Source organism: Vigna angularis, chromosome 5 (genome assembly GCF_016808095.1).
Source record: "Vigna angularis cultivar LongXiaoDou No.4 chromosome 5, ASM1680809v1, whole genome shotgun sequence".
NCBI lineage: Eukaryota > Viridiplantae > Streptophyta > Magnoliopsida > Fabales > Fabaceae > Vigna > Vigna angularis.
This window is the reverse complement of record NC_068974.1, coordinates 26,764,962-26,787,539: the sequence shown is the minus strand read 5'-3', so window position 1 is coordinate 26,787,539 and position 22,578 is coordinate 26,764,962. Positions and strand designations below refer to the sequence as shown.

General features: G+C 33.9%; 1 protein-coding gene across 1 annotated transcript; it reads left to right on the top strand.

The window, feature by feature from the left end:
- The first annotated feature begins 9,075 nt into the window (after nt 1-9,075).
- LOC108340130 (signaling peptide TAXIMIN 2-like) lies at nt 9,076-10,111 on the top strand. Its single transcript, XM_052877893.1, has 2 exons — nt 9,076-9,421; nt 9,815-10,111. Exons 1-2 carry the CDS (start codon nt 9,312-9,314, stop codon nt 9,936-9,938), a joined length of 234 nt encoding a protein of 77 aa, XP_052733853.1. The 5' UTR covers nt 9,076-9,311; the 3' UTR covers nt 9,939-10,111.
- The last annotated feature ends 12,467 nt before the right edge of the window (nt 10,112-22,578 follow it).

The window sequence follows — 22,578 nt, the reverse complement described above, 5'->3', positions numbered from 1 at the left end:
AATTTAATTCAAGTAATAATGTACGTGTATCAAATTTAAACACATCAAGTACATTTCAACATATGATACAAACAAGGCCTACTGCTAGACTGACTGTCCGGACTGTATGAATTCTGTGTAGCTACGACGCTCGTGCACCCGGGTGATGTAGTAACTGGGATTTTCTCATCAGCTGCCACCCGAGGTTAGTCCGTTCCGTCCAAAGTACCCCTAAGGACTAGGACCTCCTGCCGTTCCCACGCATGACCTACCCTCCTCTACGTGAGGACGAGTACTCACGGAACATCAGGATGAACCGCCAGCTAAGCATTTCCACATTCATACTTTACCAATTCCAATATTCATCCAAGAGTCGTTCCTCCCCGGAACGCTCGTTCAAATCCACAATCTTACATTCATCTCATAAATTCTTCATCCTTTATAACCTTTCACTTAGGTGTCATTTTCATCATCCTTTCTAAACACATAAAATACCGAACGTTCCGCCCTCTTCATAACGAGGACGAACGACAGAAACGAGACCGATAAAATCTCCCGTTCCAGAATAGAATAAGACCAAGAGAGTTACTTTTAGAATTAAGAATAATCCTGGGTAAAAATATATATAATATGTAACGAACGTTATTTACATCGTGAATCAGTTAAATGAACTGACCCTCGGGAGTTCAAACCCATACTCCAACAATAATTCAAGTACAGAGGCTCTAGGCCGGATCCAATGAACGTATACACATCAGAACGTTAAATAACCATAGTTTAGAATCAATCATATACAGAAACCGAATGCCAGTTAGTGACCGAACACGGTAAGGATATACTACTGAAATTTGGACGAACGCTATTTCATCAAGGTTGTTTATACAAGAAATGGGTACGAGCGCTTGGTATAAGATCGAGCACTACTCAGTATGAGCGCTAGGAGTAAGACCAAGCACTAATAAATTTCTAATAAAAGGTTTGGTAAATATATCAAGTCACTATTGAAGTGGTGTTTACGAACAACAATAATATACAATTATATATATATATATATATATATATATATATATATATATATATATATATATATATATATATATATATATATATATTGGGTTTATCACAATAGACTCAGGCACAACTATGCTTGGCCGAACGCTCAAACATAGTATCACCACACAAAGGCGCTCGTCCTACACTAGGCTTCTCTCCAAATGAAAGAATCCCGTTTCCACTAGGTTTACTAGGAAAACCGAACGGTCAATGACCGTTCAGTAACGAACGTACTTTATCATAGTGAAATCTCATATACAGAATCCATTTACATTCAAACTCATTTTTCTTAACTTATAACTTCATAACTTCTTAACTTTATAAAATTCACATCATAATCAACTTTCATACTTCATACAATCCATATCATATAAGTTTCATATATTTCACACATTACAACCTAACTCAGCCATATTTCATTTCATCTCATTAAATAAACGAACGTTCATTCAATCCAATCATATCAACTATCATGCATCAAAATCATTCATTCAACTAAACGAACGTTCAAACATTTCAACAGCATACAAATTAAATTAAATAAGCTTCCCTTACCTCTTAAGATAGCCGAACGTTCACAAGTACAGACTAAGAGCTATAACCATCATAAAGACCAAAAATACTCAGAATGATAGGATTAACTCATGCAACCAGGAATCTGGGTTTGCATGTTACAGAAAACACACTAATGGAGGAAAGATGAACTTACCAGTTCAGAATCCTAAACTGATCGGTTCAAACGATCGTCCTCTACGCCGGAAGAGTAGAACTGGTGCCTGAAGGGAGATTGGAATAGAGAATAGGTGAGTTTCGGTAGAGAGAATGAAGAACTTTCAGAGAGAAGAAGGAGAATTCAAAAGATCAGGATTTTGGAGAAGATGAGTGCATGCAGAGAGTGTGACGCGGTTTTCAGAGAAATCAGTTTTGTTTAAAACGAACGTCCGCTCGTCTGCTCACACCTGCATTCCACTATCTGATTTTCGAATCTTCGTTGATTGACACCTGGCGTTCGCGCAGAGGGTTTGAGTGCATTTTTAATGAGTCTGAGCAGGGATTTTTGGATGCATTTAACGAGGCCTGACACTTCTCACACAAAAGAAATCCTCACTCACCACTCATTTTCGTGGAGCACTACACTCAAAATATCACCACACTCTCGGTGTTCATATTGCATCGTCATCTTGCTCACATTGACGCCGCTCTCTCTGTTCTCTATCGCTCACATTGGCTTGCCGTTCTCTCTTAAATTAGATTTCATTTGCTGTTGTTTATGCATACGGGAATGGAAACTCTTAGTATTTGAGTAGAAGAAGTCCTATGGGGCCTACAGCTGGTGTTTATGCATACACCGAGCGTGTGATTCCTTTGCTGGTATTCATTGAACTGGTGTTATTGGTGAGATAAAAGTAACATTATATGCTACTTAAGGTAACTAGGGGTCCATTCTATGTGAGGATTGGTAATATTTAGGAAACATGAAATCACCATCTGCTTCTACCCGTGAGATATGATTGGGTCACGTTGCTTAATGTATTGCAGCTTTTGGATTTTTTTTTCTTTTTCCTTATGACTAATTGTCACTTGTCATGGATAAATTTTTTTTAGTGTTTTTAGTGTTCTACTTTCCCATTGTAGTTGTTGTAATTAAGTTATGTGCTAATGTAAAACATCTACCAATGAGCGCATAATTTTGATGTTGATGACATTAGAGGTTCAATCCTCCACAAGGCCTCACAGATTATGATTGTTTATTAATGTAGAACCTTATCAAGACTCATCACAAGTTGGTTGTCACTCTTTTAAATTAATTGAAAATGAAAGTTCTACAGAATCAGAATTTTAAAACAACAGGGAAAAAAACAGAGCCACCTACTTAACTGCTAAAATGATAAAAGAGTTTTGATTCTTTAGAAACAGTGATTCGTGTTAAAAAAACAAATTTTAGTCTACCAACAAGTTCAATTAATGCCAAAAGAAATAAAATAAAGTCAAGAGTACATATTGGGAATGAAAAACTAAAAACACAACTTACAACCTAATAATTATCATTTGGTTTTAGTTTTTTTTAATTGGTGACAAATTTTCTTTTACATCATACCTGAAAGTGTCCTACTTAAATTAACACATTTAAATTAGACTTGTATAGTGCGACCTAAATTTACATAATGTGTTTTCTATACAACGAAATTTATATGTCCTACAATAACAACAAGCCTAAAACTAACTTCAAAAGTACAAAATAACTTCAGTAAAAAAACCTTTTAGTAATACTTTTCCATCAGTATAAATATATTAAACTTTTTATCTTAAATAAATATTCAATATTAAATATATATTTTTACATTAAATTTATTCATATATCCAATAATTAACATGTTTTTCATTTATTTCCTAAGCAATGATAATAAGATAAAAGATATGTACTATAGGGGATCCGGCTTTACCAGAGACCGAACGACCATCTGCTTACTTGCAGGGACCGGATAGTAGAGACATATGTTGGGAAAATTTATAGTTAATCATGAAGCAATAAGGGTCATTAATGAGTAATCAATAGAGCCAACAACAACCATTAAATAGGCAATTATCAAGTTTTATTATATTGTTGTGTTATGGTTTATAAATATGGATTAAGTGTCAAGGTAAAGAAAACATTTTATTGATCTAGCTTGAGCAAGAAATTCTCTTGAGAAACATATCTAACTTGAGAGTTGAAGTGTTTCTTGCATGTCAACCCTTGTGCTGGACGATCGGCAAGGAGAGTGTCAGCAAGCTGGATAAATGAGACTTGGATCGTGAAGGAGAGCCAAACAACGTCAATCCTCGACCCCCTAAATAACAGAAACATTTTGTCCCCCACCGTGGAGCCGAACGACGAAAAGAAGATACCTAGAAAAGATAACAAGAGAATGGCAAATCAGTCAGAGCCTAAGGAGCTAGTCTAGAAGATGCAGAGCGAGATGTAGAGGGAGATGCAAAAACAAATGGAAGAAATGCAAAGGAAGTATGATGCGAAGATAGTGATGTTGAGAGCTGAGCGTGTTGCGGGGTAGGAGGAACCGTCTGCCCAGCAATCAATGTCCAACAACCATGCATCGAGAGAGTGACTATACCAAGTAGTAGACTAGGACGAGGCTAGATTAAGATAGCATTACCGTTATGACAAACCAATCGGATCATGTTGATCACGCAAAAGGTCTGCATCCATTCACAATGGAGGTAATGGAGGCCCCTATGCCCGAAAAGAAGATGCCCTCGGTACTCGAAAAATACGATGGGTCAACGGTTCCAGATGACCATCTCTGGACCTTTACTAACACCATGGTCTTTTACTCACCAAATGACAAGGTGTGGTGCCAAGCGTTTTCTCTGTCCTTGAAAGGAGAAGCCTTGGCATGGTTCAATGCGTTGCTACCAAATACGGTGGACTATTTCAATACCATACGCAATCTCTTTGGGCAGCAATATGCGTTTAGTAGAGCTCAAAATCTTACGTACCTAGCGTTAATGAGTACCAGACAACGAAAGGACGTGCCACTAGAAGACTTTATGGACTGATATAAGGATGAGCCACTAGAAGACTTTATGGACCAATATAATAGGACTGTTCGACAAATGAAGGATGTGAATCAGGAGTTTCTAATGAGCAGTTTCCCAACCGCCTTAAGAGTCTAACCCTTTTCGGATAGCCTGTATGTCAGACCTCCAAAGACCATGGGTGAATTATAGGAGAAAGCAGATGAGTTCATACGCATTGAGGAAATACGACCATTTCGTAAAGAACAGTAGGATGAGGCAATTGCTTCAACTAATAGGAAGGATCATAAGGAAGGAAAGAGGTCGTTCGGCTAGGGAAAAAAAAGGGTGGATCAACAACCTAGGGATCTTCTTAAGGGACCTAGGTTTCATCAGTATACACCTCTGAATGCTTCCAGGGCCAAAATACTTGAGGAAGCACTTAGCACGAATCTTTTGCCACCGCTGAGCAAGAATCCCACACCAAAGAATGTTGATGGGAAGAAGCATGTTAGTACCATCAGAACCTTAGGCACACTACGGAGGAGTGCACTACTCTTCGAGATAAAATAGAGGAATTGATTTGAGTCGAGCATCTAAGGAGATATGTGAAAAGTGAAAAGGTGGAAAAAGTCTCTCCCAAGAGAAGACATTTTTATATAACGCCATAGCAAAACGTGTGGCAATTCGAAAAGCGGTGTAGGAGCATAAGCAGGAGAAGAAGCAGAGAACGATCGTTTGGTTGAGAGACATCGTTTGGTTGAGAGACATCTTTCAGGGAATTCAACGTTTGGTTGAGAGAGAAAAGCAACAAGATAGATAGTCTTTGGTCCATCAAGGATACGATCTCTTGTTCTAGTATCCTCAAGTTTCTTATAAGTTCTTATTTATGTACGTCTTATTTTAGTAGTTTTATACTACTAAATTGGGATGTTACATTTAACCTTTGTCGAGATATTGTTAACCTTAAATAAGTTTTTATTATTTTTAACTTTGAAAAACTCAGTCACACTCAAATTGTTAACATTATTCTTTAAGTTATATATCAATCCGAAAAAGAATTTACTATTTTATAAAATTAAGAATATAAATTAGCTTATATTTTTCAATATTATAATTTCCTTTAAGAAATTTAATTCTAAAAATAAATTGAATCTATGAGCATCCAACAAATTATCATGTTTCAAAGTTTTTATAAGATTGGCTTAAATACTACTTTGGTCCCAATAACGACATGCAAACTATATATGTCACATTTTAGTTCGTGATTTTTTTGCTATTATTTCATTTTTTTTAATTTGTTTTATTTTTTTTAAAAATTTTAACTTTTTTTCAATTCAATCCCTATATTTTTTAGGATTACATATGTTTTTGGTCCTTAAACTATTATCTGATTTTGATTTTAGTCTCTCTTTAAAACTTTGATCATTTTCCATCATTTTCTTTGTAGAATGTCCCAGATTTAGTCTTCCATGACCAACGTCGTTAGTTTTTTTTTTTCTGACATGGCTAATGGTGTGCCATGTCTTCAAGACACATGTACATGTAAGTAAGAAACCTCAACAATGTGGACCTTAGAAGCATGGAGCTAAACAACTTCGCGGCAGCCTGGAGCTCAACAGCGTCGAGCTCGACAATCTTATAATTTCCTTGAAGACATTTAATTCTAAAAATAAATTGAATCCATCAATATCCAACAAATTATCATGTTTCAAAGATTTTTTGAGATTGGCTTAAATACTACTTTGGTCTCGATAACGACATGCGAACTGTATATGTCACATGTCAGTTCATGATTTTTTTGTTATTTTTTTAATTTTTTAATTTGTTTTAATTTTTTAAAATTTTAATTATTTTTCAATATTTTTTAGGGTTAAATATGCTTTTGGTCCGTAAAGTATCATGCGATTTTGGTTTAAGTCCCTCTTCAAAACTTTGATCCTTTTTCACCCCTCTATTTTTAGAAAGTCCCGAATTTAGTCCTTCATGACCAATGTCGTTAGTTTCTTTCTAACATGGCTAATGTTGTGTCATGTCTTCAAGACACGTGTACAAGTAAGTAATGAACCTCAACAACCTGGACCTATATAGCATGGAGCTAAACAACGTAGACCTTGACAGCCTAAAGCTTGACAACGTCAAGCTCGATAATGTGGACCTCGACAACGTGGACCTTAGCAGCATGGAGCTCAACATCGTGGAACTCAGCAGTGTGGAGCTCGACAAAATGAATCTCAGTAGAGTGGATCTTGATAGCTTGGAGCTCGACAATGTGAATCTCTGTAGTTCAGTTATACCCGGCAACTCGACATCACAACCTGATAACTCGACAACTCGACACCACAACCCAACAAGGCCTTTCTCGTTTTCTATTTTTTCTATTTCCCATTTGTGTTCTATTTATAGTTCACTCTTTATCAGATAAAATACAAATCTCTTCTTTATGTTTCTTTGAATAATTCTTAATTTTCCAGTTTTCTCTTTTCCCTCTATATCGGTTTTCCCTTTTTCTTCTTTCATTTTCCTATAGTAGTTTGGTATCTCATGAATTACAATAATGATTTCGAAATTAAATTACCACCATGCCAAAATCCTAAATCCTTAATCGCAGCCTTTATTTCCAAAATGAATTTACGTATATTCCCGAACACCATGTCCAGAAATTAAAGCTTTTCCACTTTGTTAATCTTCGAATACTAGATTGCGATTTCGTTGAACACAAACACCATAAATTATAGTTTTTCTCTTCGCTCTTCTCGTCTTCATTCATTCTAATTTTACTTTAATTTGAAAAGTTAACTATACACGTGTGTTGAGAAAGTAATATACACCATTTGCCACGTTAGAAAAAAAAAAACTAACGATATTGGTCATAAAGGACTAAATTCGAAACTTTCTAAAATGAGAAAGATGAAAATGCATCAAAGCTTTAAAGAGACACTAAAACTAAATTTGCATGATAGTTTAGGAATAAAAATATATTTAACTCTATTTTTTATTTTTGCTTAGTAACAATATTTTTAAATTGAGAAATTCTATTCATTTTCAAATTAAGATAAAATTTAACTTTTATATAAATATTCTTTTGATATTTTTATTAAAATTAATATTTTTATTCACTAGTATTTCTGGAATTATTTTTAAACTAACTTTAATAATTATATTCTAATTAGAATTGTGTTTTGGGTATATTGAACAATTGTTTTCTAGTGACCGAAACTAGAAACAATTTTTTCTTGTTTCCTTAATACTCATTATTTGTGATGTACGTGAAATTATTCTTTCTAAATTTTTAATATAGTAAGGCTAAAAAAAATTTGGTTCTCGTTTGTGAATAGTGTATATATATATCCTTAATAATTTTTCTTCCATTGAAGTTCTTAATTGAATTTTAATTTTGGGTTTTATTTTGTTTTCATGGTTAATAAATTTTTCATTTTGTTTTATATTCTCAATCATTTTTTTTTCTCATTTTGATTTGATTATTTTTATTTATTATTTATTGACATATTTTAATTGACTTATTTGTTAAGTAATTATGTGAAAGACTTATATGTTTTTTAAATCTAATATTTAAGTTTCAAAATACCTTAAATATGGTTATTGACCTAACGTGATTATATTATTTTAAAAAACTAAGAATTGAAACAATAAAAGTATTATGAGTATTTTTATCTTTGTTTAAAATTATATATATATATATATATATATATATATAATTGTTACATTAAATGCAATAATCATATATAATTATTAGTATGTTTTTCATTTATTACGTAACAATAAAAACATAAAAGACAAAAGCATTACTGTAAATTTCTTTTATAATAATTAATAAAATAATTACTTCTTGTATTGTGATTACGTCTAACAAAGAAATATTTTTTAATAGCAATCATATTAATTATATATTCATTATCTATATTTGAAAAAACTAAAGTTTTACGACGGGAGGAGGGATTGTTGAGGGAGGTGTCAATTAACATGTCTCAACGATAATAAACATAAACAAAAAATGAGTTATAAATTTCTTTTCAAAATATCTGAAGAACTAATTTTTAATATATTTTCTTAAAATTAAGAAAAAATTATATATATATATATATATATATATATATATATATATATATATATATATATATATATATATATATATATATATATATAACCTAGACTATGTAAATGAATATAAATTATTTTATTATAATAATTAGAATAATATATTATTGTTATCGATGTTTATAATAATAAAATTCTTTAAAATAAGGCAATAAAAATATATTTTTAATATATATTATTTTGCCTTAAATTCATTACTGTTGGACCACTAACGTCTTGTACAAGTAAGAATATTAACATAAAAGCCAAAAGCTGAGCTGTAAATTTCTTCCTAAACAATTAATAAAATAAATGTATTTGAAGGGTTAATTTTGTTGATTGTAAAGAATTAGAAAGGAAAGAATTATGTTAACGAGTAATTTTAAAGATTGGAATAAGACGAATAGCAGTGAATAAAGTGATGACAGAAAAGAAGAGCGTGTGAAGAAGGTCAACGGGAGAATAATAGAAGTCATTGGAGTTCTCGTCACGGTGGGGTTCCCAACGAAGTTACATCGAAATCAACAGGACCTTCATTCAAACCCTTTCACAAGCTCTCTTCATTCATTCATTCATTCTTCGTCTTCTTCTTCAGATTCAGATCGCAGAGAAACACACTCCAATAAGACACTCGTCACTGCAGAGAAAAAGAAGAGAGAGAAATTATGGAAGGTGAATTTTGCGAGTGCAGACCATTGGGTTTCGTGATTGGATTACCCTTCGCTCTGCTTTCATTGGTTTTTTGTCCTGTAGGTGCTGTCATCTGGCTTCTTGGGTATGTAACTTTTTCCATTTTCTCTACCTTTTTTCTCATTTATTTCCCTATTTTGTATTGGTTCATATGTAAGACAAATTTAATAACTAAATAGTCACAATATGAAGTGATTTTAGATTGATATTCAATCCCTACGAACTTTCTTCTCAGACACGTTTATCTGAATAATATGAGTCAATAAACTTACAATATATACGTATATATGATTGTTTGTATTTGAAATTACTGTTATATTGAGTCTCTGTATGATTTCTTTTTCTCCCATGTAGATATAAAATAATTCCGTATTTAATATATTATGGTATACTTTCAATATGAATTGTCATGAATAATAAATTTATTAACTTTTGTAATTACTATATTTGAATATAATTTTTTGTTATTGCAATGCAGGTCATTAATGAGTTGTTTGTGTCCATGTTGGAAGTGTTGTGGAGAAATCAGCAACGTGGGTGTGAGTCTTGTAAAGTTTCCAATTAGGGTTCTTACATGGTTTATAGAAAAGATTCCTTGTTGACGGTGGTTAATATTTTTTTTTATTTGGTTTAATGTGAAACTCATATTTTTCGAGTGTTTAATGTGGTCTGAGTAATTTATATTTAATTTTGTCATTTTTTATTACGTCTTTTAAATCGTTAATGATAGAATGTACATGTGAACAATGACTAAATGACGTGTTTGTTTTTTATATACGTGACTCGTCTAAGTACTCAACAATTTGATTCTTGCTACCACCTTCCTATATTCTCTTAATGTCCTCGATTAGGTTCCCCTTCAACCATTCTTTAGGATCCAAATCTATTAGTCTGATCATCACTACAAACTATTTATACTTATGGAAACATTGCTTTCATCCACATTTTCTGAATATATGTGACAATATCATCTATTTGAAAATACAACTATAAGATCGTAGGAAGCTTGCTTGAAACTATACTGCACTTAGAAAGAACTATAGTGGTACCTAAAATTGTATTGTATCCTATCTAGAAAAAATGTATACTTGGTGAACTTGCAATTGAGGAACTAGAGGAAGCTATTTCAGGTTGTATGCTTCCACTACACCCTTTACTACCATATCCTTAATTTTCTCTTTCATGAAATCTATTCGTAGGGTTACTACATAATGAGAAACCCACAAAACTCTATGAAGCAAATATGAAAAAGCACAAAATTCACCCATCAGAGTAGAGAAAGAAACTAATTTAAAGCCATAACATTGTATTTGTGTAACTGATTTAACAACTTACTTATTATGAGTGGAGAGGATAAAAATCTTGTTGAGAAGGTCATAGTTTTGATTTTGCTTGCTCTACTTCACGTTGTAATTTTCTCTATTTCACGCTAAGAAGCTCTATTTCTTCTTGTCTCTCATGGGTTTCAAAAACACCCTAATCCAAATCCCTTTTTTTATGCTTTGGTGGAACTGTTGGTTGATTTTTCTTCGTCGCAACAATTTCTCGTTCATTGTGGTGGCTAGATTGTTGTAGATGCATTGTAGTGGCTCATGATAGTCTAGTTCGCGAGTCTTTTGTTGATCTAGTTGTGTTGCCGATGGTGGCATCGAAGCTCTATTGTGGTGGCTCGCGATGGTTTCTAATTTATGCATGTGCAGGCGTTTCATTGTGTCACATCGTAAAATGTTGTGTGATGAAGGTGCATGGTGGCTGATGGTGGTGGCTAGGGTTTATGATGTGTTGGAAGATTAAATATGATGATGTGACAACATGTACATTGTGTTGAAGTGGCCACGTATGCAAAAAAACGAACATGTTATGCATACAGTCTATCATTAATGATTTAGATGACGTTATGAAAAAAGATTAAATAAAGAAAACATAAACTAAAGTAATATTAAACCGGATTATAAATACATTTGTAGCCATTTTTTTCTTAGTAATTTTTTTTACTCTTTTGGTGTTCTTCACCTTTTCAGGTACTAACCTTTGTTCATTTGTTATATTTGTCTCATTCTTTAGAGTGATGTTAGTGGTATCCGTTAACATGCCACTTCTACCTAGTCCTTTTATGAAATTAATGTAGATTGTTGGATTCTCTTTATATATTTTCTAAGATTTATTTATTTATTTATTTATTTACCCTTTTAGTGATAACTTCATTCATAATTCATTATTGAGTTATAATTTCAAATGATTTTAGTTTTTCGGATGATAGTTTAAAATGTTATCAGTTTTATTTATACTTAATTTTACTGTTTTTGTTTTCTCTTTTAATGTTTATATTTTATTATCCAGTATAAAATTTTAGTTTAGAGATTCAAGTTTGATGTAATTTGAGTAATACTATTACTATAGGATAAGAGCCGACCGATCAGGTATGATTGTGGACTGAGTCGAATGGACCGAATGACTGAGGTACGAAAAAAGACTTCGTAGTCGATCGGTCACGACAACAGTTGATCAGAGTTAAAGCGCAATCAATACGGTAACTACTATTGATGAGTGATTAAGGTTTGCATTAATTACCATTAATAGGTAAATTAATTTGTCAGATTCTTTTAAACTTTATCAATAAAGGTTTAATTTCGAGGTAAAGAACATTTTTCATAATGGCAAAGAAAATTTTTGACTTGAGTGTTGGAGTGTCTTCTACAGGTCAACCCCCTCAAACCGATTTGTTACCCAGAGCAGACTAGAAGTAGACGTTCGTCCAAACATGAGTGTTGCACAAGATTCATCCTCGTCCCAATCCAACAGATACATTTTGGCGCACACCATGGGGACCGAGGATAAAAGAAGAAACCTAACCGAGACCATAAGGATGGCAAGACAACCAAACCTATTGGCATTAGTTCAGAAGATGCAGAGGCAAATGCAAGCCATGCAGGCAATGATTGCGACTTTACGAGCGGAGCGCGTGCAGGGCAAAGGGAGCAGTCGAATCAATAGTCGGCAACACAAGCCCATACTCCTATAGTGGATGTTGCTCATACAGAGCCTGAAGAAGTTGTACAAGAGGAAAGAAATGTCAGGACCTGTCCGGTTTGCCCGGCTAATGTTGGTCGGGGTGCTGAACTTCACCCGTTCACGATGGCTATTATGGAAGAGCCATTTCCTAAGAGGATGCCTCCAGCTCTGGACAAGTATGATGGATCGGAGGATCCATAGGAGCATTTGAGATCTTTTATGGACGTTATGGTGATTTATTCGCTCAATGACTTGGTGTGGTGTAGGATTTTTTCCCTATATCTTAAAGGAAAGGCTCTACCATGGTTTCATTCCCTTTGCCCTTGGACCGTGGACAGTTTTGGTATGCTGAGAAATCTGTTTGAACAACAGTTTGCTTCAAGCTGGGCACAAAACCTTTCCTATATGGAATTGACGAAAATCAAGCAAAGAAAAGATGAAGGCCTGAGAGATTTTATGGACCTATACAATCGGACTACACGACAAGTAAAGGACGTGGACAAAAAGTTCATCATGAACACTTTGGCCACAACCTTAAGGTCTTGCTCCTTCGCGGACAACTTGTTCGCACGATCACCCGTAACCTTGGAAGAAATGCATAAGAGGGTCATTGAGTTCATTCGGATTGAGGAGATACATGTTGTCCAGAAAAGACAGCATGCGGAGAATGCTTCGTCTTCGGGTCAGGAGCGAAAGAAAGGCAAGAAGCCGTTCGTTTCGGACAAGCAGCATAAGAGTAACAAGTTCATAAATGGTCCAAAAGGCACTAGTAAAAAAACAGGTTTTTAACATGTCTAATATGCCTCGGTTTTCAAAAACCCGAAGCATATTAAAAACAGTGGCCTTTTTGTAATTAAAATGAACGTATACGCCTCGGTTCAGTAAGAACCGAAGCCTATGCGCTATACGGTCTCGGTTATTTATGAAATTGAAGCATAAAACCCTTTGCGACAAGCCCTACTGCTTCGGTCTTCTACGAAGCGATGTCATTTGGAAATTTATGTTTCGATATGCCTTTTAACCGAGGCATATAATCTTCGTGTATAGGTTAGATCTCTCGAGACTTTTCTCCCACATCCATTCACGGTTTCTCTTCGTGCAAACCCCCTATTCTTCACCTCTGTTAGGGTTCTTCATCTCTCGTCCAATGGATGGCGGCGCAACGGCAGAGGTGCGACCCATGGGGGTTTCGAGTTCGCGCAGCAGCGGCGACCCGCAACGTCGACTGTGACGGCGAGATCCTTCGAGCTTGCGACAGTGGTGGCGTGTTCGTTGTTTTCGTCTCGCGGCAGAGGAGGTTTGAGATCTGTTCTTGGCAGCGACAACCTTTCTCCATGGAGATCTGTTCTTTATCGCCAAAGGATGGCGGATCTGGTTCGCGTGGGCTGCGGATGCGAACGGCGGAGAGAGTGTTGCGGACGCGAACGTCGGAGAGAGTGTTGCGGAAGCGAACGTCGCAAGATTTGCGATGAGGTTCGAAGGAGGTAGAGAAAGGTTCGATTTTGGAGGCGGAAAAGGACTTTGTCCGGCGTAGCTCCGTGAAGGCGGTGGGCGGAAGAGGGCTTTAAGGGCGGCGGCGGTGGTGGATGGAGGTTTGCGGGCAGTGGCGGGTTTGTTGTTGTTGTTCGGGTCGAGGAGGGCGAGGCGTTCGCAGAGGCATGATAGACAGAAGCTGGTGAAGGCTTCGTCGGGGTGGCGGGGGCAGGAGGTGGAGGGGCGGTGGGCCTGCAACGGTTGGGTGGCAGGGACACTCTTATTTTCTATTTTTCTGCAGCTTTTTCTTCTTGATGGTTGTTTGTCTTTTGTGTGTGGTAGAGATCTTGAAGAAGTTGAATTATTGACATCAATTGTTGTGTTATCAAATGTTTGTGAATGATATGATATCAGGTGTTGGTTTTGTGAGAGGATTGATAGAAAAGCAACAAAGGAAACTAACGAGTTGTTTTATATGGATGTCTTCAATTTGAGTTCCACAAAGAAAAGAGAAAAGATATGGCTTAGTGCAATGTTCTATAGATCTCACAAACGAAGGGTGCAGAGAGTGTGGTTGGAGACAATATTAGCTTTAGTGTGACAGGGTCAAAAATCTTGTGGCTCGTGAAACATCTTCTGAACCTGAAGCAGAATCTCTGCCTCTTAAAAAACCAATTAACTACTCTTTGATACCAATTAACCTGAAGCAGAATCTCACCACATGATGGAAGTGCATATTTTTGGTTGTCAAATCCTCCATTGCGGTATATACCAAGAGCATACTGCCTCGGTTCAAAGGAACCGAGTTCCTCCTATATTGTTTTGCCTCGGGTCACAGAACCGAGGCATAAAAGTGCAGATTTTTTATCTCGTTTGTATATGCTTCGGGTCAAGAACCGGTGCCTATAGGCTAAAATAACCGGTGCCTATAGGCTAAAATAACCGGTGCCATAACCTCTAAATGCACTAGTGAGGACCTAAATTTAATCATTACCGATTTTCTATCTCTTTAATACTAAATCAACTTTTCTATCATAAATGATTTTCTAAGTAAATAATTGAGTAATAATTTTACAAGAGTAATTTAGATGTGATTCTTTAAAAACTTCACTTGTAAAATAAATATTTATCTCATTTATATGTTACTTGCGGAAGTATGTGTTCTTCATGTTTATATTTCTCAATTTTTAAGTGTAAAAATATAATTTAAAAAATAAAATATATAACTTTGTAAGGATTAAATAAAGAAATTATGTCATTATTTAAGTGAGAGGTTATTGGTTATGTCTTTTTTTAAATAATAAAATTACATTTATTTAATGAAAAATAAATTTTCTTAGTTAAAATTTACGCCAAAATTAGTTATAAAAAACGTACTTCTTAACTTTTTATACAATGATTAGTTAACACGGAACTTGAAATATGTAATTACATTTCACTATATTCTAAAAATAATAAAACAAATAATGAATTTATGTTGTGATAATAAGAGTGATAATTATTATTAGGCAATTTAATTAATTTATATTTGAGAAAAAGTACTAAATTTTTTATCGTTAAAACTTCATGTCAACCATAAAAAGTATCACAGAAACCATAGTTAAATAAAAAAAAAATAGTTTTAGGATAAAATAAAATAGTTATCGTACTAAAAAATTGAAGCTATTTTAAAAAGGGTTTTTTTTTCACTTTATTACATCTTCTATTTGATCTTCGTTTCTCAAACCTCTTTTATCTTTTCGGTACTCGTCCTCTACATAATGAACATTTGAGGTATCTATAAAAGATTATTTGACCCTTAAGTCAGTGATCTAAGTTAAAAAGTATGGTCAAACTATGATTAATGTGAAAAGTAAAGTTAAAACTAGATTGTAATATTTATAGGAATATTTTACTAACTATGAACCTTTACTTGGATGATCCTCGATTATGGGCCCATTAGCCCATTGGTCCAATGGTCATTTTACCTTTGGTGATGTGCAATCATTTTTTATTAAGTTACGTGGTATATTGATATTTTCGGCAGGCAAAGATATGTTTTGGTAGGCGACACATAGCTCTAACACGTCCATCAATGGATAATACCTAATCTTTGGCTAGGAGAACGTGATACTAAGCGTCATACCATCAATATTCACTATATAACATATTGTTCTTACTTCTTTGGGATGCAATGCTCGGTCTTTAGTAGGTAGCTTAACCCTTACAAAATATTCAGTAATCAACATGTAACCTCTACCAAACACGATGTATCCGATATTGGATATCTGTTTTGTTAATCAATTATCTTTATATCATAATTGATAGGATAGAAGGATATTTTTTACTTACATTCACATTTTTTTTTATTTTTTACATTTGTGTTTGAATTTTTAAAGATTATATTGTATCTAAAATTTATTTAATCGAAGTCCATCTTTCACGTGATGTTTTTAAATTTATATTGGAGTTTTAAATATATTTGACTAAACAATTACTAAGGAGATCTTAAAATCTTATGTTATATTTTTCTAATAAATAAAACAAAGCAATATACTTTGAAGGGGTTATTTTTTCTTCATTATTATATTAATTGTAGGGTTAGTTTAGGAAGACCAATATTATGCGACATTTTATCAAAATAATTTTGTTCAATCAATTCTTTTCCTCAAAATTAATAGTAAATTTCTATTATTTACCCATAACGAAGGATTTTGAATTCAATACTTAAAAGTAAAATATGTATGTCACGTCTTTTAAATTAGTTAATCTAAAAGTCGGTAAATAAAAGTTGTAGATGACAAATTAATGTAATTTTTTCATTTATTAATTCTTGTTTTGTATATTTAATAGTTTCACACTATATAGAATCGAGATTAATAATTATTTAAATATATATATATATATATATATATATTTTTTTTTTTTCAATTTTTTAAACATCTTTTAATAATAAAATCATAATTTTTAGATTAAAACAGATAATATTTTAGATATGGTCATTAATCTTAATAATATTATCTTAATGGATTTGATATCAGAAGCTATATCGGATGGATGACCTGTGGAAGATTCAAGTTCACCGGTGGTCTTATTACCTTTGTTCTTCTTTGAAGGCTTTTAGAAAACAAATAGGAGGTCTTCCTCAAGCGCATGGCACCAACTTTGGCACGAAGCATTTTGTAGTAAAAAAATTTTCCCATGATATTAGCACAAAGAATGATTTCAGTAATCACAAAAAAAAAGTCATATAAGAACGCTAAATACATTAACCTTACCTAAAAGAAGAGCTCGACAAGAAGTATGCCAAAGAGACTCTGACTACATAGTGACCTTGGAAGATTCTTAAAAATCTCAATGTTCACTCTATTCTTAAAAAGTCATTCTTTGGTCTGACCCCAGGAGAGGCATCTACATTTATGGCATTTTCAATACGATTTTTTCCAAACCCTGATAGGAAAGGAGTTCCTGGAAGAAAAACCCATTGGAGTGGAAGAAGTTCATGTCAATATACTTGAGGTTGACGAGTTTTCTTAAATGCCAGAAGCAGACGAAGTTCTTTTTTCACTCTTTATCACTCATTCAGCCTTCAACGTCTAGTGAGTGGTCTGCTACGTAGCCTTTCGTTTCATGCGCTTGGGTCTAGATGATGAAGTCATTTTTACAGTAGATTGGAGAAGGGATTCTTGCAGAGATTGGAAACAGAGATGAGAATTGTGATTTAGACAGAGGAACTTTTGAGACAAAAAAAATGATAGAAACGATTTTTGAGTGTAGAGGATGAGTGAGAGATGAGGTTGTGACAGAGTGAGTGAATATTCGGAGTAATGGTTTGGAGGGTAATAGAGTGTGTGAGAGAGTGAACAAATCTTTTCTAAAGATTTTGTTAGATTTTGAATTTTGGGTGAGTCTTGGGTGAGTGCATTAAGAACAAAAGCAATTAGCTTTTGCATAGTCAGATGTACTCAAATACAGTAGAAAACGATCATTTTGACCAGTCAAACATCCAAAAGTAATTTCAGAGCAGCGTAATATGCAATTATATCATGACACATGGCATATATAATTTTAATAAAAAGTAAAGAGGTTCACAAAAGCATATAAGAGGCAGGGCAATATTAATTGTTTAGAGTAGAGATATAATCATGATTTCTGAAATAGTTTTAAGGAAACTAGACATAGAAAATGTAGATCTTTAAGTTGGATATTCAATGTCTAGTATGGCTAACTCATTTTTAGTGACATCAAATTTCCCCTTGCTATAGGTGTAGAAATGTCAACTAATTGATTTATATATATTCAGTTTTACATTCTAAGAGTTATATGATCTTAATTATTTCGGTTGAATTGGTTCGAGAATCGGTCGTTCTTCCTTGTTCTGCTCTCTTTTGATCTTCAATCCTCTCCGAAAATGCAATCCACTTTGATGAGTTATTCACCTGCAAAAGACACTCTGACGCTCAAGTCAGATATGTTTCATAAAGAGGTCTATATTTTATTATGATAGAAAAAGATGTCTTTACCTCGACATCAATCATATATTTATAGGCCTGTGGCAGGCAAGCCCATTAATTAACCATCAATGCAATATATTTTTAGACAATCAAACACAATAATCAATAATCAATACCGTATATTTATAAAGCGTAAGGCAATCTGACCTATTAATACCTGTTAACTGTCCATAAATGACCACTAATTCCGATTGGTATATTTCATATAGTACATAAGCCCCCCAAGCCCAAGCAAGCTCTTTATTAAAAGAGGTACGTAGGGATTATTATGAGCTTTAAAAGAGGTCGCTCACGTTATATTTAGGGAGTCTATTTTCGATGCGCTTTAAGTCTTCATTCCTTTCTATACCAAGCGACATATTGTGCAAGAAATTTTCACTCCAAAAAATATGCGTTAAACAAAATAAAGTAAACATTTCAATATCTATTTTTATAATGAGAAGGCATTGGAACCTGATAAAGTTGAACGTAGGTGGTCCGAGCGGGAAAGGACTGGACTTGTTGAGTAGTTGACTGATAGGAGTTCTTTTTTGAACTTTTTTCTTTAGGCGGAGCGGTAGGGATTCTCTTTTGAGCGTAAGAGCCCGATAACCTTTTCCTACATTGAGCGACGAGCGGTAGGGATTCCCTTTTGGCTTAAGAGCTCGAGAACCTTTTCTTACGCTGAGCGACGAGCGGTAGGGATTCCCTTTTGAGCTTAAGAGCCCAAGAACCTTTTCCTATGTTGAGCGACAAGCAATAGAGACTCCCTTTTGAGCATAATAGCCCGATAGCCTTTTCCTATGTTGGGTAATGATCAGTGGGGACTCCCTTTTGAGCTTAATAGCTCGAGAGCCTTTTCCCACGTTGAGCAACAAATGGTAGGGACTCCCTTTTGAGCATAATAGCCCGAGAGCCTTTTCCTATGTTGGGCAATGATTGGTGGGGACTCCCTTTTGAGCTTAATAGCCCGATAGCCTTTTCCCACGTTGAGCAACAAACGGTATGGACTCCCTTTCGAGCATAATAGCCCGAGAGCCTTTTCCTACGTTGGGCAATGATCGGTGGGGACTCCCTTTTGAGCTTAATAGCCCGAGAGCCTTTTCCCATGTTGAGCGACGAACGATAGGGATTCCCTTTTGAGCTTAAGAGCCCGAGAACATTTTCCTACGTTGATAGGAGTTCTTTTTCCAGAACTTTTTCTCTGAGCTGAGCGATGACGGATAGGAGTTCTTTTTCTATAACGTTTTCCTAGGTCGAGCGGCGAGCGATAGGAGTTCTTTTTAGAACTTTTTCCTGCACAGGATATTTTTACTCACAAAAATATGTATTAAATAAAATATTTAATATTTTATTTTTATAATGAGAAATCATTAGAACCTGATAAGGTTGGTCTAACTGACCAAGCGGTAAGGTATTGAACCTTCCTGTACAAGATATTTTTACTCACAAAAATATGCGTTAAATAAAATATTCAATATTTTATTTTTATAATGAGATGGCATTAGAACCTCATAAGGTTGAACGTTGGTCTGAACCTTCTTGTGTAGGATATTTTTACTCACAAAAATATGCGTTAAATAAAAAATTCAATAATGAGATGACATTAGAACCTGATAAGGTTGAACGTTGATCCTTCCTGTGCAGGATATTTTTACTCACAAAAAATATGCGTTAAATAAAATATTCAATAATGAGATGAAATTAGAACCTGATAAGGTTGAACGTTGGTTTGATCCTTCCTGTGCAGGATATTTTTAATCACAAAAATATGCGTTCAATAAAATATTCAATAATGAGATGACATTAAAGCCTGATATGATTCAACGTTGGTATGAACCTTCCTGTGCAGGATATTTTTACTCACAAAAATATGCGTTAAATAAAATATTTAATATTTTATTTTTATAATGAGGAGCCATTAGAACCTGACAAGGTTGAACGTTGGACTCTTGACAAGGTTGAACGTAAGACTGAACCTTTCTATAAATGATATTTTTACTCACAAAAATATGAGTTAAACAAAATAAAATAAATGCTTCAATATATTAAATTTATAAATTTTAATAAAAAGTGGGACATGACAAGGTTGAACGTAAGATTGAACCTTCCTGTAAAGGATATTTTTACTCACAAAAATATGAGTTAAACAAAATAAAATAAATGCTTCAATATATTATAATTTATAAATTATAATAAAAAGTGGAACCTGACAAGGCTGAACGTTCCTGAAAATTCTCAAAACAAAAGACATGCCTTTAGAAATTATTATGGAATTTTGTACTCTTGTTGCAAAACCTGGTATTGACCCGAAGTAGCAATGTCGAGGCCGAGCGCACGTCTACACGTCTGGTCCCTCGTGGTTTCATGGGGATGTCGCTCGACCCCACGGTGGGCGCCAAGATGTTTCGGTTGAATTGGTCTGAGGATCGGTCGTTCTTCCTTGCTCTGCTCTCTTTTGATCTTCAATCCTCTTCGAGAATGCAATCCACTTTGATGAGTTGTTGACCTGCAGAAGACACTCCGACGCTCAAGTCAAATATGTTTCATAAAGAGGTCTATATTTTATTATGATAGAAAAATATGTCTTTTCCTGGACATCAATCGTATATTTATAGGCCTGTGGCAGGCAAGACCATTGATTAACCATAAGTGTAATATATTTTTAGATAATCAAACACAATAATTCATAATCAATACCGTATATTCGTAAAGCGTAAGACAATCTGACCTATTAATACCTGTTAACTGTCCATAAATGACCATTAATTCTGATCGATATATTTCGTATAGTACATTAATGAAATTATGCATAATTTTATGTTTTGTAAAAAGTACATGACTAGGTTCTTAGTTAAATTTATAACATTGGTGTAGCCATATCTAAGAAGAATATGTTTTAAACATATGCTACAGTGTTCTAATTGGTTTTTAATCTAAATAAATTATACATCACAACTACCAGCAATAATGTATTATGTTTTAGTAGTTAAGAGTGTCACATAAGCTTATTTATTTGAATGTCATGACACCAAAAAAACGTTATAAAAAATGACAAGTTCCATTATTGTTTTTCCTACTTTTATAATCCTCAAAGTTTGAATCATTATATCAAATTATTGACATATTAGATCCTCTAGGATACCATAAGCCTAATAAGGTTTTGATTCCTTTTAGGTATTCTAAAATTATATTAATAGTAGTTAGATGAGATTCCTTAGAAAATGATTGAAACCTAGTACATACACATACGTTATGTATAATATATGGATGGCTAACATTCAAATATTGGAGTGAATAAATCATACCTTTGTATTTGGTTTTATTAACACTCTTACCAGCTCAATTAACATCCACAATAACAATTTGTGGCCATTGGAGTTGAAGATTTACAATTGTCCATTTGAAGTTTTTTCAAATGTTTAGTGCAATACTTAGATTGGTGTATGAAGATGTCATTCTTTCCTTGCTTAATTTGTAACCTAAGAAAGAAAATTAGTTCTCCCATCATAGACATTTCAAATTCTTTTTGCATACACTCATAAATTCCTTGCATAGTGATGGGTTAATGGATCCAAATATTATATCATCAACATAAATTTGCATAAAGAAAGATCATTTTCAGATTTCTTAATAAACAGTGTTAAATCAACTTTACCTCTTTGAAAGCTACCTTTTATAAGAAATTGACTTAATCTCATACCATGATCTAAGAACTTCAATCCATGTAAAGTCTTCTTTAATTTGAATATCTAAGAATTCAAAATCTTTAAATCCTGGAGATTGTTCTACTTATAATTCTTCTTTGATGAACTCATTCAAGAAAGTACTCTTTACATCCATCTGAAAAAGCTTGAAGTTCAACATAGATTCAATAGCTAGCAAAATTCTAATGGCCTTTAGTCTTGTTACTAGTGCATAGGTTTCATCATACTCAATTCCTTTTTCTTGATTATAACCTTTTTCCACCAATATAACTTTGTTCTTAACAATAGAACCAGAATCATCCAAATTGTTTTTGAAAACTCATTTGGTTCGAATAACTTGTTAAACTTGATTCCTTGGAACAAGTTCCTAAAACTTCATTCATCTCAAACTGATTTAATTCATCTTGCATTGCTAGGAACTAATTTTCATTTGTAATACATCTTCCACTAACTTTGGCTTTATTGGGATACAAAAGCAACATTGAAGCATAATTGATTTAGCTATCTTATAGTATAAACGGGTCATTGATCTGATCAAATTAATGCTACATTACAATAACAACTTCAGTATTTCTAAG

What these genes read in the sequence shown, in the direction of transcription:
- LOC108340130 (XM_052877893.1), top strand. Translation starts at nt 9,312, where the DNA reads ATGGAAGGTGAATTTTGCGAGTGCAGACCATTGGGTTTCGTGATTGGA. An exon ending in GCTGTCATCTGGCTTCTTGG is followed by an intron (nt 9,422 to 9,814) that starts GTATGTAACTTT and finishes ATTGCAATGCAG; the next exon opens with GTCATTAATGAGTTGTTTGT.